This window comes from Ciconia boyciana, chromosome 7, assembly GCF_034638445.1.
Source record: "Ciconia boyciana chromosome 7, ASM3463844v1, whole genome shotgun sequence".
Classification (NCBI taxonomy): domain Eukaryota; kingdom Metazoa; phylum Chordata; class Aves; order Ciconiiformes; family Ciconiidae; genus Ciconia; species Ciconia boyciana.
In genome coordinates, this window is record NC_132940.1 from 38,475,804 (window position 1) to 38,490,757 (window position 14,954).

The 14,954-nt window shown below is 59.7% G+C and overlaps 1 protein-coding gene across 3 annotated transcripts; it reads right to left on the reverse strand.

Annotated features, from left to right (window-relative positions):
* Positions 1-6,441: 6,441 nt before the first annotated feature.
* AMOTL2 (angiomotin like 2) lies at positions 6,442-14,192 on the reverse strand. 3 transcript variants are annotated; one of them, XM_072867115.1, is made up of 10 exons: positions 14,075-14,192; positions 12,730-13,553; positions 11,032-11,266; positions 10,355-10,499; positions 10,109-10,201; positions 9,149-9,444; positions 8,748-9,040; positions 8,426-8,637; positions 8,109-8,261; positions 6,442-7,794 (listed from the first exon to the last, which is right to left on the reverse strand). In XM_072867115.1, exons 2-10 carry the CDS (start codon positions 13,464-13,466, stop codon positions 7,736-7,738), a joined length of 2,223 nt encoding a protein of 740 aa, XP_072723216.1. In that variant the 5' UTR covers positions 13,467-13,553; positions 14,075-14,192; the 3' UTR covers positions 6,442-7,735. The 3 variants fall into 3 exon arrangements, with proteins under 3 accessions (XP_072723216.1, XP_072723215.1, XP_072723217.1); XM_072867114.1 differs by having other exon boundaries at positions 8,109-8,264; XM_072867116.1 differs by lacking the exon at positions 8,109-8,261.
* Between the last annotated feature and the right edge of the window lie 762 nt (positions 14,193-14,954).

A 14,954-nucleotide genomic window follows, 5' to 3' on the forward strand; every position in this document is an offset into this window, starting at 1 on the left:
AACACTTAGCAGGTTGTTGTGGTTTTTTTGTCAATATAAATGAAGAAATAAAAAGGCATCTTGGGCCAGGGACAACTCAAGCACTGACAGGGGTGGCGTGAACAATGTTTAGCTAAAAAAATGTATTTTACTTAAAAATGCTTCTTGCATCTCTCCCCTTTGCTCACACTGAAGCATCGATCCCAGGTGATGTGCGTGACATCAGGGATGCTTATTGCTGCCCTATATAACAAAACTCACCTATAGTTGTCGGGGAACGTAGAGATACATAAATACTTTAATTTACACACACAAGTAGTATAACGGGTGTCATGCACAGCAAGAGATGGCATCGCATGAGTTCTGCAGGGGGCAGGCACATGGGAGATGTCCCCACGCCCCAGCTGATTTCAGAGCCCCCCCCACTATTAGGCAGGAGCTTGAAATTATTGTGTGCTCAGCTGTCGTCACTGTTCACACCTCCAGGCAGTTTGTCCCCCTGCTTTCATTCAGCGATGCCATTGTGGCCAGCATCCTGCAAGTCCTCTGCGTGCTCCTGCTCTGACGAGCCAGCGGGGGCTGCCCGGAGGCTGGGGGACCCCCATCCCCTCAGGCAATGGCAGCTCCACTCGACAAGGTCCTGAGTCTCCTGCTGTGACTTTTCTCCAGGCGGGGAGGTGACCTGGGGTCTCTGGGGGTCCCTGCCAACCTCAGTGATGCTGGGATTTCCCGTGACCCAGCTTTGCCGAGTAGAGAGCCCTTTGCTCCTGCTCTCTTGCCTGGTTATTGTCGCTCTTGTGTTCCCAGGAAGCATTTGGTCCCAGAGGTGGGGCCTCACACTCAGATCTCTCCAGACATTGAATCGCCCCCGTCCCACTTGCCGGCACCTTCTCGTTACCCCAAGGGAGCTGTCGGTCCCCAAGCCTTTCATCTGACACTCACCTCAACACATCTTTGTGGGTGCTCCTCCATCGCAGAGCTGGTGTCTGGAGCCCACCCGTCCTGGGGACCCACTGTCCCCCAGCTCCCGCCCTGGTGCCTTCCCAGCATGGACAGACCCACCTGCAAAAGCCCAGCACTGGTTTTCCCCCGGAGATGCTGCACAAGGATGAATTAATCAGCTGCTCAATGATCATCACCACTGCCGTCCGAACCAAGTCCTAGGTCCAGCCAGAAACTTGAACAGAAATCCACTGCATCATCGCGTATTAGCATTAAACTGCCAACAGACAAGAGGCACGGCATGGATCCTGCCTGTCCTCCGCATCCCGGCTGGCACTGACCTCCGCTTCCTCGCCTCCTCACCACTGTCCATCCGGGCTCACCATTGCTTCTCAGCCACCAGAGCATCTGAAGCATCCTGAAAATGTTGCCAAGATGAAACAACCTGGGGCTGAACGTGGAGCCCACCCAGCCAGGCATCTCCTCCTCTGGCAGGCAGTGATGCAGCTGAGCATGGGGTCGTCCCCTGCCTGCAGCCGGCGCTGGCCCAGCGCTCCACCCTGCTGGCACTGCCTGTGGTGGCAGTCCTCACACGCAGGCAGGGGTGCGTGACCCACATACCAGAGCTCAGGCGGTGTGGCCCAGACTCATTTTTCGTGTGAAGTAACATACCCAGGGGAGGGAAAGAAGCCCCCCAAAAAAACAATACACACACACACCAGCAAACCCTTGTATTTGAGGAGCTGGAGGAGCTGGCGGGGATGCGAGAGCCCTGACCCATTCCGTGCCTCTTGCCACCAGCTCTGACCTCCTGGAGACCTGTGGGTGCTGAAGCCCAGGCTGGAGAGGGGCTTTTGGGTGCAGCCATCCTCTGCCTGGCCCCTGCCCACCCCATGCCGACCCAAAGGTCCGATACCAGGTCCAGGGAGGGCTTTCAGGGATCGCACCTGAGAGCAAAGGCAGAGGAGTGCCTATGGGGCTGCCCTGCAGGAGGATGAAGAGGCAGGAAAGGGTAGGAAGAAGTCCCAGCCCTGCCAGGGGACCTGCGGGGTGAACCGAGGAATACCTGCTGCCTGCAAGGGCTGGATGGTCAGGCTGCTCTCGTGCTCCCCTCTGCTCCCAGCTGCCTGCATTGTCCCTGGACACATGTCTTCTAACCCGTGGGGACACAAACCAAGGAGCACAGGCAGCATCCTGCGCCCCTGCCCCAGCTGCCTGCATGAGCTGCACCCCCAGAGCATCCCCAGCCACCTCGAGCATCCCCAGCTGCCTCGAGCATCCCCAGCCACCCCAGCCCAGGGGAGGCAATGGGCAAGGTACCCAACGAGCCAGATCCTGCTCACCACCACCAGACCAGGGCTGCTCTGCCACCAGACTTGGCCCCAAATTCGCCCACTGCCAGCTGCGGGGAGCAGTGAAAGCAGCAGCCAGAGCGTGGCCAGGGAGCGGGTGTGAGTGGGGAGAGCCAGTGAGCTTGTCTGCCTGGTTTTTCAAGGTCACAGAGGTGGTGGGAAGGAAAGAAAAGAGAGCGAGAAAAAAAAAGTTGACTCAGAAACCGCAGGGAATTTTTTGCCTTTTTAGAATACTGGGAAGAGAAAAAATAGCCACAGTTATTCAAAGCATCCGGGATAATAACAGCCTGTTTACTGTTTGCATGCAAAGATGGCAAGCAGGCAGCACAACGCAGGGAAGAGGAATGAGGAATTTGCCATGCTCGCGCCGCAGCCCAACCGCTTCTGCTTAGCCCAGCAAAGCACCAGGCAGCTCTCCTGGCCTGCCTGTGCTGGCGACAAAGGCAGGAGCTGGGTGTCCCTGCCACAACACCTGGCCAGTCCCAGCCACAGGCCTGGGAGGAAGGGCTTCGGGATGGACCTGGGGCTGGGGAGGATAGAGAAGGAGCTCCCAGCGCTGGAGGATGCTTGCGCTGCTTCACAGCTGGGCAGATGGAGCATCCTGGAGGGAGTCACACCCACACCCGTGCACACAGGCCATGCATCTCCCCTAAATAACACCCACCACACCCACGGGTCCCATCTCTGCTCCGGCACCTGCTACACAATGATGCTCTGCAGGGAGGGGACATCTTGGGGGTGGCTCTTAACTGCAATGGGATGCAAAGCCCGATGCAAGGACTTTGGGGGCGGGGAAGCGTTGGCCCCCCAGCAGAAGAAAGCTAGGGTAGAGCCCCCCCCAACAAGCCCTGGGCACAGAGAGGAACTCATGGGCTTGGGTGTCTGGCAGAGCCCCCCGGAGAAGGCAGTGGGGTGAGGGAGGGAGGAAGGGGGAAGGGAAGGGTTCAGCAGGCCCAGCGGGGAGAGCTTCATTCCTGCAGGAACCCAGCCCGAGTAGCAAGCCGGGACTTGAGGTGAGAGAAAGCACCACGGTTTGCCTGACTGGTTTGCTGGGAAGCCAGCTGCGGGGCTGGCCCACAGCGTTGCCAAACTTCCCCCACAAGAATCGGGATTATTTGGAAGGGGAGTGAAATTCCCTTTCTCCCAAATCCTGGTGGGGATTTTTTGGCTTTTCAAAGAGACATTTTCCATCATAAGGAGGTTGTGATGAGCTTGTCTTTCTCCATCCATCTCTAGCATTTGGCAAGTGGAAAAGGAGACAAGATGCACAAGGAGAGGATGAGGAGGGACCAGGACCAACAAAGGACCTGCCGAGCTCTGAGAATGCTGCAAGGACCAAGCTCCAACCTCCAGGCTCCAAGGAGGAATGAGGAAAAGCAGGAACCAAAGCTGCAGAGATGCTGCTGTGGTGTGGCACCAGGGGAACAAGGTGCTCGTGGCTGGGAATGGGACTTCATGGACAGCCACAGGGCCCCAACGAGATCCTCAGTCTTGTCCTGACCTGCGGTGACCATGGGAGAAACCGTCCCTCCCCAAACAGCCCCCAGGCCAGACAAGCCATCTCCCTTTCACCCGTGAGAGGGCTGCTGCCCCAGGACAGGGTGTCTCACTCAAAGCCACCAGGGTGACAGTGGTGGCATTCAGAGCAGAGCCCACTGGCCCTTTTCCATCTCTCCAGGGCTGCGGATGTGCAGCCCATAGAAGGTGTCACATCCAGGCACCAGCCCAGCCAGCAGCTCAGCAGACATCTCCAGCCACCCTGTCTTAGGGTCATGGGGACACAGGGACACAGGGATGCAAGGACTGGGGACACAGGGATGCAGGAACACAGTGATGCAGAGATCAAGCACACGGGGATGAAGGAATGCAGGGATGCAGAGATCAAAGACACAGGGATGCAGAGATGCAAGGATTGAGGACACAGAGATGCAGGGTCACGGGGATGGAGAGATAGATCAAGGACACAGGGAAGCAGGAACGCAGGGATGCAAGGGCTGAGGACACAGGGATGTAAGGACACAGGGATGCAAGGATACAGGGATGCAGGAACACAGGGACGCAAGGGTCAAGGATGCAGGGACACAGGGATGCTGGGATACAAGCATCAAGGACACAGAGATCATGGACACAGGGATGGGAGCAGGAGCAGGAGCAGGAGGTTTGGAGGTTCCCACATGGTATTTCAGCTGAAACAGCAAAAGAGTCACTGGCAACTGTGCCACGGTGACAGGGACATGTCCTGGCCTGAGCAGGACCCACATAGGATAAAGGACTGTAGGTCTGAGCAATGCTGATGGTGAAACCCCGTGAGACATGGCGGAAAGAGCGGAGGGAAATGCCTGTGACGACAGAGTGATAAAGCAGGTGATAACACACACCCACACCAGCCTTCCTTGTGCCAAGGTGTGGAGCTCCATCAGGCTGTTGCTCTGGCTGAAAAGCAACCCTACCAAAACAAACGAATCCGGGCGCTGCTGCTGTGTCCTTGGGGGCATAGCAGGAGGAGCTGTGACCTCCTGCCCCAACCTGCTGGGCTTGGGCATCATCTCCCCATGGCCCAACTCCCACATTCACAGGCAGACTTTGGGGTTTTTCTTTCCCTTCCCATTTTTTTATGCTTCTGTGCCGCCTCACTCATACAGGGCTGTGCTCCCCCATTTTCTGTCTCCTGGAGACTGTGAAAGCCCTGGGGATGGGGGTCCTCAAGGCGATGGGCAGGACAGAGGATGGCCAAGCAGTGGGCAAAGGTCTCAACAGGAGCCCATTCCCTGAATCCTTGGACCCGGAAAGCTGCCTGCAAACAGCCAGACCTGCCGCAAGGCTGCTCCACATCCGGATTTGGGTAAATAAAGCGTGGGGCGTGAGAGCTGCGGTATGCCAGGAATGCTGCAAGCCTTCCCGGGTGGCTGCCTGCAGCTCTGGGGCAGCAGGAGCTGGGGGAGGCAGGGCAGGTACAGCCCTTGGCCTGGGGCCACTGTGCCCTCCCAACATATTCCCAGCTTCCCACCCAGTCCTCCCCATTGCTGGCCCCGTTTCGGGGAGGGCAGAAAGGTCCCCTTCAGACATTCCCTGTGCATGGGGGGAGCTTGTTTCTCTGCTTGCAAAACCCAGGAGAAGCCATGGGTGGAAGAAGGAGCCCGGCTCCGAGCTTCCCATTGCTCTGAGTCTCTCTAACCTGCTCTTGCAGGGATGGAGACCTGTCCCACGGCCACAGGAAGCCCCAAATTTTCAGCCATGCTCCTTCCAGGTTCCTAGGTGGGAAGGGTAGAGTTGAGCTGGTGTTCAACATTACAGGCCCAAGACCGGTGATACTCAACAGAGTCCTAAGCCACCTTCCAGGGAGGAATTGGCAGCAAAGCCAATTTCTTATGCCACTGCTCTGCATAATCTGAGCTAAAGCCCATTGCAGAGGCTTGCACATGATCTCCTGGTCCCCAGGGACAGCAAGTTAAAAAAATGAGCTGCCAATAAATGCCAAGTGATGCACAAAAGGGAAAGCCCCAGCCCAGCTGGTGATGGCTCCAGACAGGCTGCCAGCACCCAAGCAGACAGAGCAGAATCCCCGGGGATGCTCCTTGGGAAGCATTAATGCGACAGCTATTAAAAATAAAAGTCAAATTACAGCAGCAAAGAAAAAGCTCAGAGGAGAAGGGCAGGGGAGCAGCATGATATGGCTGTGGAAGATTTAAGGCAACCCTAGCATTAACACCAGAACTTCTGGTCTTCCAGAAGACCAAGGAGCTGAGCAAGGTGGGAAGGGCTTGGAGGTGGCTGACAAAGCCAGGGGAGAGGTTGGGGACCGGGAAGGTCCAGCTGTGCTTGGAGATGCTGTTGAGGAGTCCCTGCAGTAGAGGCTTAGGAGGGCAGGAACAGGTCTTGCAAGGAAGAGGAGGATCCCACCAGGATGGACTTACCAGAGCAGCAGGAAGGAAACTACATCGACATTTCTAGGCAACTCCATCCTTTTCCCCCATTGAGGTGGGGGAAATGGGATCCCCATGGGATTTTGGGAACACAGAGATGCTCTTGAGCATTTTTTTCCCCAAATCGCTGTCCTGGGGAGCTGGGAAGGGCAGTGTTTCAGCCAGGGGCTCACCACCCCTAGACCCCTTCCCCCCAGCAGCGCCTCTGTCTCACCCCATCGCATGGGAAAAAAGAGTACCCGTGGTTCAATATTTGGGGTTTTTTTATTAAAATATTGTTATACCAAGTGGAATGCTACAGCAATCTCGGTATAGGGCGGCATAACGAAACAGCCAGGTTTACGTTTAAATACTTAAGATAACTTAAAACGCACAAACAAGAATTCATCGTCTTTGGCAGGAAAAAAAAAGTTCACAGCATGAAAAAAATACTTAAAAAGAAATACCAATATTAATATAAAATATATTAAGTTGTGGGGGTTTTTTTTCCTCTTTCATAATTTTTTGTTTGTTTTCTACTTTGTAAACAATGCACGAGAACCGAACGCATTTTTTACGTGTCTGGGACAGAAAAATAAAAAATGCAGTTGTCCAGCAAATGCACATGTTTAAAGAAGAAAGAAAGAAAAAAATATATATATACATACATGAAGGGCAAGGACAGGAAGTGTCCAAGCTCAGAGGAGCGAGATATCAGCGCTGGCCACAGGCAGAAGCCAGCTGCCAGTAGCTGGGGGATGTTGGGGTGGGATGAAGCCACAAGAGGGGCGGTGCGTCCCACCACCTCCGTCAGCCATCCTCGGTTCACTCCGAGCATCTCACCTCCTGTTTCAAGGGGATTTCTCCTCCACCTTTCATTCCCTCAATTATTATTCTCTCTTTTGCTTCACCACCACCCCATCCTGAACCCCTCACCCGTCCATCATAAAAACCCAGAAGCAGGATGCAGGTGATGGATGCAGATGATGGAGGTTTGGGGCTCCCAGTGCTCAGCTTAGCCATGAGGATCTGGGCAGTTGATGGGACCCTTTGAAGATCCCTCCCGGCTCTGCCCTCGTGCAGAGACATCAGCTCGTTTGGGCAAGCAGAGTGGGAAATTCCAGTCGGAGGCCAAGCACTTGGGTGGATGTGGATGGCCAAGACCCAGAAGTGGGATGGTGATGGAGCCACCAAGGGAGGGGATGGGAAGAAGCCCCCCGCCTCGGGAAGAAGAGGCTGAAACGATAAATACATTTGCTCCCATCGTACAAAACCTGTGTATATTTACAGGGGAGTTGAGAGGCCCTGCTACCACTGTGGGGTCCCCGGGCTCCAGCACGCCCCGCGCAGCTGGGGACCCGTGTGGGTGCCGAGCAGGGACGGCGGCCCTCCCACACATGGGGGCCACCCGCTGAGGCTGGCCATGGGGATGCTGCTGAGCTCCAGGCTCAGTCCTCCTTCCCGCAGGCTCCTCTGTCCCGGGCAGGTGCAGGCAGGGCAGCTCTGCCTGTGCAGCAGGCAGGGAAGGTGGAGGGGCTGATGTGCAGCCCCTGGTTGGCCTTAAATCAGGATCTCCACCATGTCGGACAGGTCTGGGGCTCTGGCAGTGGCTGAGCTCTCTGCAGAGAAAGAAGGTGAGAGCTGGAGGAGAGGTCAAGAACATTGGCACAGCGCCCACCCCACCGAAGGGCCAGCAGCAAGTGTACCGCTAGTCCAGCCTCCCCCCAAGGTGTTCAAGAAAAAAGCTCTGCACCTTAAAAATAAAAAAGCAATGAGTGATTGCAGGGATTCAAACCCATCACACTCAACTGGGGCCTTTAAAATGTCTTAAAAAAAAAATCACCGATGCTCGTACAAAGCCCGTCTCCTGGATGCCACGCCCACATGCTGGAGCATCCCTGGCTCTCCCCCGTGCCATCCCCAGGGGACTCACCTAGGAAACTGGCCAGGTGCTCAGTGCCCTCACCCTGGCCGCTGCTCTCAGCCACCCCATCCGTCTGGGTGCTGCCATCCTTGCTGCCGTGCTTGGAGTGGGAGGGCAGGGGGAGGGCAGCAGGCGCTGCTGCCCCTTCGGTGGTGGCTTTGCCTGCTGGAGGAGACACCATTAGGGATGGCCGGCTCCTCCAGCTGGTCCCTACAGCTCACCAGAGAAATCCCTACTCCCCAATCTACTTCCAAAACCACAGGGGAAATTGCAGGCAGCTCCCTGCTGCCAAGCAAAGGCAGGGAATGGGCAGTGCCTCTCTTTACCTGTGCTGTCCCGCAAGCTGCCCTCGGCCAGCCGGTCACTCTGGCCAGCCCCCGGCCAGCTCAGGGCAGCAGAGGCAGCAAAGACGGAGGGCACGGACTTGGCTGGCCGCAGGGAGCCCTGGAGGGCTTTGCCGGGGTCCCTCCGCGAGCGCTGCTGCAGGACCTTGATGATGGCGTCCTTCTCCAGGATTTGGGCATGAAGGACTTTTAACCTGGAGAGGAGAAGAGGCAGAAGCTGGGAGAGGAGCTGGAGGTAGGGGAGGAGGATGCAGGCACTGCCCGGCCAGACCACGGCACAAGCTTGTCGGCGAGGTGGGCCTACCTGTTCTCCATCTCCTGGTGCTTGTGGCTGGCCAGGAGGAGGTCCTCGTTGAAGCTGCTGTTGGGGGAGTGCCGCGGGGAATGGCTGATGAGGGTGGTGTCCCGCTGGGCGGCTGCCGTGGCTGCGGCGTCCATGGCAAACTGCCGCATGGTGCACTCCTCCAGGTACTTCTGCTCCCATTTGGTCATGTCAGCCTCCAGGGCCAGGATCTTCTCCTCCTTCTCCCTCAGCTGTTCGGAGAGCGTGTGGGCACTCAGCTCTGGTGTCCCCCCGCCCGCAGCGCCTGCCTGCCTCTGCAGTGGCAAAAAAAAAACCAAAAAGAGAGGATGAGGAGGTGCTGGGTGGATGCAGCACCCACCATGTCTCACCAGCACCCACCACTGTGTCTCACTGGCACCCACCTGCTGAGCCCGCAGCATCTTCAGCTCCTGCTCCAGGCGGGTGCGGAGCCGCAGCTCGAGCTGCTCCCGCTTCTCGCAGGCGGCCTGGAGCTGGCCCAGGGCTGCCTGCAGCCGCTCCACCTTCTCCACATAGGCCCGCTTCTTCCGCAGCTCGGCCTCCGCTTTGGCTGCCCGCGCCTGGGCGCTGCCCAGCGCCTGCTCCAGCAGCTCTGCCCGCCGACGCTGGTCCTCATTGGCACTGCGCAGGAGGGAGACCTCCCGCTCCAGCTTCTCCTTCTCCTGCTGGTGCTCGTAGCCTGCAGGAGAGCCCCCAGGTTTCAGCCAAGGAGGCTTCACCACCCTAAGGCTGGTCCACAAAGCCCCACAGGGGCTCTTTGCTCCCCAAAACCTGGCTGTGCCATCCCTCCCCCAGCACACAAGGTATATTGGGGACAGGGGCATCCCAGCCACATGGGCAGATGGCCAAAAGCCTCCATTTGCCATGTTCCAGCCCAAATTTTGGCTCGTGGAGTGTAAAAAGCCATCTGGCGTGAATCCAACCACCTTAGGGAAAGGGGTGCGATTCCTCCCACGTAACACCAACACCATGTCTCTCTGCTAAAATAATGGATTTAGGTATATTTTCCCAAAAAAAAGCCCAGGCCTGTGCAGCTGCGAGGCATAGGAGGGAGGAGGGAGAGAAGGGCCGGGCTGGCGTGGGGTGGGAGTGCGGGCTTGGTGCTGGAAGAGCTGGCGCGGCAGCAAGAATGTGGAGAATGCGGGTCACGCCGCCGGCCAGCCGGGATTAATGGCTCGAGTCCAGCTCCAAGAGCAGCTCCATCCTCCCCAGGGAAGGGCAAGAGCTGTTGCCCGCCACCCGCCTCCTCCTCCTCCAGCCGAAAGGGAGCGCGCCGAGCCCCGCCGTCCCGCTCATGGATGCCCCAGGGAGCCAGGCAAGGACAGGCATTCCCCGGGACTTACTCTGTGCCAGGAGTTTGGCCACGCTGCCCTGGTTGCTCTCTTGGCTTTCCTGGGTCTTGCTGGCCAGCTGCTTGTTCGCCGATTCTAACCGCTCTGGTCCAAAGGCAATTAAACCCAATTAAGATTTAAATACAAGATTTTGGCCCGAGGAAGCAGGAGAAGCCTGGCTTCCCATGGAAACACCCTGGGGGAGAAGCCAGGGGATGGAGAGCGCCCGTGGGGATGGGGACACGGAGGGTCCCTCACCTTTCAGGTCCCGGTTGAAGTCCTGGAGCCGCCGCATCTCGCCATCTCTCTTGTTCCTCATGGCTTTCTCCAAGGCTTCCCGCTTGGAAGACGCCTTGACAAGGTTTTCGTAATCCTCCGAGATGCGCTGGATCTCACTCTCCAGCTGGGGTGGAGAAAGGAACAGGCCAGGGTTAGATATTCGTGGAATGAGGAAAGGAAAGGGAGATGTTGGCCAAAGCTCACCCGCATCGCTCAGCCCAACCCAAGCTGCCAGAGGAGCTCAGCGCACCCATGGGACCCCCCCAGGCTGACCCCTAGCACACGTTTTTGGGGAAAACTAATTTTTTCTGCCTTTCTTCTTGCAGAAGAGTCCCTCCGCAGGTTTTGGCTCCACCATAGCCCAGCCGGCGGGGAACAGCCGCCCCTGTATGTGGCTGTACAAAGGGCTTTCTGTGGCGGCTGGGGATGGGGGGGACAGGCAGAGGGAGGGGGTCACTAGAGAATGGGCTCCTTCTCCCTCATCCCGGCTGCTATGCCGCTGAAACGCAGCTGCTCAGAGGGGAACAAGCCACCAGAGGGAGGAGGAGGAGGGATTAAAACACTAAAGGGGGTGAATTTTCACAGCAGCTGGTTGAGCATCCCCCCAGGCGGGGGGACATGATGCCATGGCCATGGGGCTGCTGCCGTTCGCTCACCTTCTGGATGCGGCTCGCCTTTTCAGTGCAGCTCTCCAGCTCCCGCCGCAGCTTCTCGCTCTCCCGCTGGAGCCTCTCATTCTCCCGCAGGACTGCGTCTGCCCGGGCCAGGCGGCTGCCAGCCGAGACTGCCTGGGCGCTCACCAGTGCCTCCACGCCAGCAGGATCCAGCGTGCCTGGGCACAGGGCGCCCGGTGGCGGCAGGAAAGCAGCGGGGACATGGCTGGGCAGCACCCTGCAGGGAGGGAGGAGAGGGATGCTCAAGGGGCTTGGCAGGGCAGGAGAGCCGACTGCATCTCCAGCGTCCCACCGACCACTCCATACCTATGGGCCAAGCGGGTGCTGGTGCCTCCAGGTCACCCCAAAGGAGAAAGGAGGCTCCAGGAATTGCCTATCCTCCTTTTCAGAGCTGGGAAGGGTTTCCTTTCTAAAAGGTGCTCGCCCAAGCACCTTCAAACATGAAATAAACTCCATCTCGCAGGAATGCCTTGACCTGACAACTCCAGGACTTAGCTGGTGGGTCAGGATGGGCTCCCAGACTCCCAGGCCCACCTTATTGCTCAGGATGCTGCAGATGGACAACAGCTCGGCAAAGGATGCACCTTGGAAGCCTGCAGCGCTGCCCCTTTTCCTTGTTTTCTGGGCAAAGTGAGGGCTCCTGGCATGACTCCTCACCACCAAACTATTAATACATCTTCACTGTATTTGGAGGAGCAGGGCCAGCCCAGCGACCCCTCGTGTGGCTGCTCCAAGTTCCTCGACATCCCGCGGCCGCCTCGAATAGCCCAAGCAGGGCAGCTGCGCACGGCCTGGCCCCGCTCTGCCGTGGGCTGCCCGCCAAGGGCCTGCATTCCTGCAGGATGATATAGGAGCGAGGAAGAATAAATACATCTTCCTCGCAGCTCCCCTTCCCCTCTTTGTTCCCTGGAAGGAGAAGGTTTTCCTGCCGGAGATGCTATTGCTCTCTGCCCAGATAGGTCAGCAGGGCTGGGAGCAGCGTGTGTCCTCCCATCGAGCCACCAATTCCCTTCTTCCCGTCATTTTCTGCACGGGAAGAAGTTGCTTCCTGCCCTCCCCAAATGCCAGGCAATGCCTGGACCTCCGGGCTCCCCAGACCTCTCCGTGGCTCTCTCGGAGGCAACCTGGGGCTTTGCCAGAGGCACCAAGCTGCCAAAGGGAAGGGGAGAGCTGCCCGGCACTGCTCATCACCTCCACTAACTGCCCTGCACCAGCCCAGGCTCGGCTCAGCAGCAATCCCGCAGCACCGGGAGCAAACCGGGGTGGGTTTCCACAGACTGGGGAACGCGTTTGCCTTCCACCCTGCCCCATGCCTGTTCTAGATTTAGCCATTTCCTGAGCTGGTTCCAGCTCCTAAATTAACCCCAAATTCCTCCCAGCACATGGGGAGGGGGCAGGGTCTGCAGAAGCAGCGGGATTTTCATCACCAGTTGGAAAAACTCAACTGTGCTGAGGGAGACTGGGGAGCGAAGAGGACCGGAGGGGTCCCTGCAGACCCCTGCAGGCTGAGCTGGATCCAGGCCCATGAGGACGAGAGGTTCGGCAATGGCTGGCCTGGGCCCCCCACTGCTCTCCACATCCCACATCTTCTGAGCATCCATCCCGGCCACTCCTGGGGCACCACAGCTGGGAGGCCCCCAGTGGGCACCTCAAAAGTGGGGCCCAGGGGCCACAGGTTACCTGATTTCGGGATGCTGAAATCCAGGACCTTCCCGGGAACAGGGTCGAGGTTCGGCCAGGTAAGTGTCCTGGGAAGGGATGACATAGGGATACTCCGGGGGGGGGCCCCGGGGCTCCGGCCCCTCGGGGTGCTGCCCTCGGAGGGCAGCGAGCTGGTGGTGGCGGGAGAGCTGGGGGTAGCTGTGGGAGGCACTGATGGGGCTCTGTGCTTTGGCCCCGTTCCTCTCCAGCGACATCCGCATCAGCCGCTCACTCAGCGACCGCACGTGGCCATGCTTCAGGTCCTTCAGCCCCTCGTCATGGTGTCGGGTGCCACTCTTGGCCCCACGCAGACCATTTTCACTCCAAATTCCCAGGCTGGTCCCTCCAGGCTGCTGCCCACCCCGCTGAGAAGCATAGTACTGGGAATGCGCCTTGGCCTCCTCATAGGTTGGGAGCTCCTCGCCCTTGTGCTGGGGCTGGCAGAGCCGATAGACACTGTTCTCCAAGTAGACGTGGTCAGAGTGATGCTCCTGCCCCTGGGGCTCCTGCCGCGTGGATTGCTGCACCATTTGGCTCTCCTCCGGGCTGAGGCTCTCCAGGGAGGAGCGGGGGCTGCCGGCACCACCGCCACCGCCACGCAGGGCTTGCTGCTGGATGGCCAGCAGCGTGCGGTTCTCTGTGAGGTTCCCATAGCGCAGCTGCTCCTGGATCAGGCGGTGCAGGACCGTCCCGTTTGAGTCCTCTGCCGTCCTCATCTCCACCCACACTGTCAGCAAAGCCACGTTTCCACCCGAGAAGGGCGTCCCCGGGGACCTTAGCAGCAACTGGCCACGCCAAGACACCTGTGTGGGGAAAAGAGGGGATAACTGGGAACCAGTACAGGCAGGACGCAGCACAGACCCTGATGGACAAGGGTTTGTTTTCCAGGAATCCCGCTCAGCACGCTGGCAGGCTGGCCGGGACGTGCCGGCCGGGCGGGAGCCCGTGGCGGCGGCGGTGGGAGCCCAGATGCAGCCTCCCCGCTGCGGTGGCTGAGCACTGGCGCTCTCATCACACCCACGGCCGGGGCTGGCGGCGGGGGCCGAGGCTGGGGCCGGGGCGGGCTCGAGGGTCGGGGCTGGCTCCGGTGCTGGCTCCCCACGGACCCGGGATCTCCCCCAGGGACCGGCGCTGCCCCGCGGTCCGGGGACGGGGGACGAGGCGGCCCCGGGGGACCGGGCACGGAGCCACCGGGAGGCGGGCAGGACCCCCGCGCCGCCGCCGCCGCCCCCGCAGCCAGAGCGCGCCGAGCCGGCCCCGCACGGAGGTCCCGGTCCCGGCGGGGTCCCGGTGCCGGTGGGAGCCCCGCCGGGGCGGCACTTACCGGGGCATGGCGGAGCGGGGCGGCGGCGGTGCTGCCCCAGGAGCTCGGCGGCGGGACTGAGCGTCCTGCCGGCAGCGGGGGCCGGCCCGGGCGCTGCTATGCCCGGAATGCAGGGGCCGGACCCGCCCGCTCCGCTCCGCACCGCCCCTCCCCGGCCCGCCGTGGCCGCTGCCGGCAGGGGGAGCACGGACACGGACACGGACGCGAGGGTAGTGGGGCGGCCGCAGCTGGCCGGGGCTGGCAGCTTCAGACCCTTGGGGAGGGGAGGGAGCGGGATGTGCATTCCCAATCCCCACTCCCACCCTACTCAAAAGCACCCCAAAACTCGCCCAGGCCTTTCCCGCGCCCACCGGAGCCCACCGGCACCGTGAGCCCTGACGGTGTTGCTCCCAGCCACGCAAGCACGTGGGGAGCGTGCCACGAGCGTGCAGGGATGCTCGGGGTGCTCGGCTGGCCTGGGCCCGGGAGCATGTGCCCGGGGTGTGCAAGGGGCCATGCACGTGCCACGGGCAGATGCAGGAGCACACTGGGGGCCCGTGCATGCCACACGCGTGTGGGGAGCTCGCAGCTGCTGTGATGGGGGGGCCGGTGAGCTCTGCCTGCCAGCTGTCCAGCAGCATAAATCTTCCTGTTTAATCGCAGCTCAGAGAGACACGCCATTGTCTGCAGGACCAACCCAGCCCCACAAAAACCTGCCGGCCCCATCTGCTCTGCCCTCATGCCCCCCTTCCTCGCATCCCCCCTCCTCACATTCTCCCCGCTGGGGGATGTCAGCTTGCTGCAAGCGCAGCTGTCCCTGACAGCTCTTGCCTGTCGGGTGCTGGGCTCGGCACCTTTGGGCAAGCCCCTGCCTCTCTCCTGGCCTCAGTTTCCCTTTTCA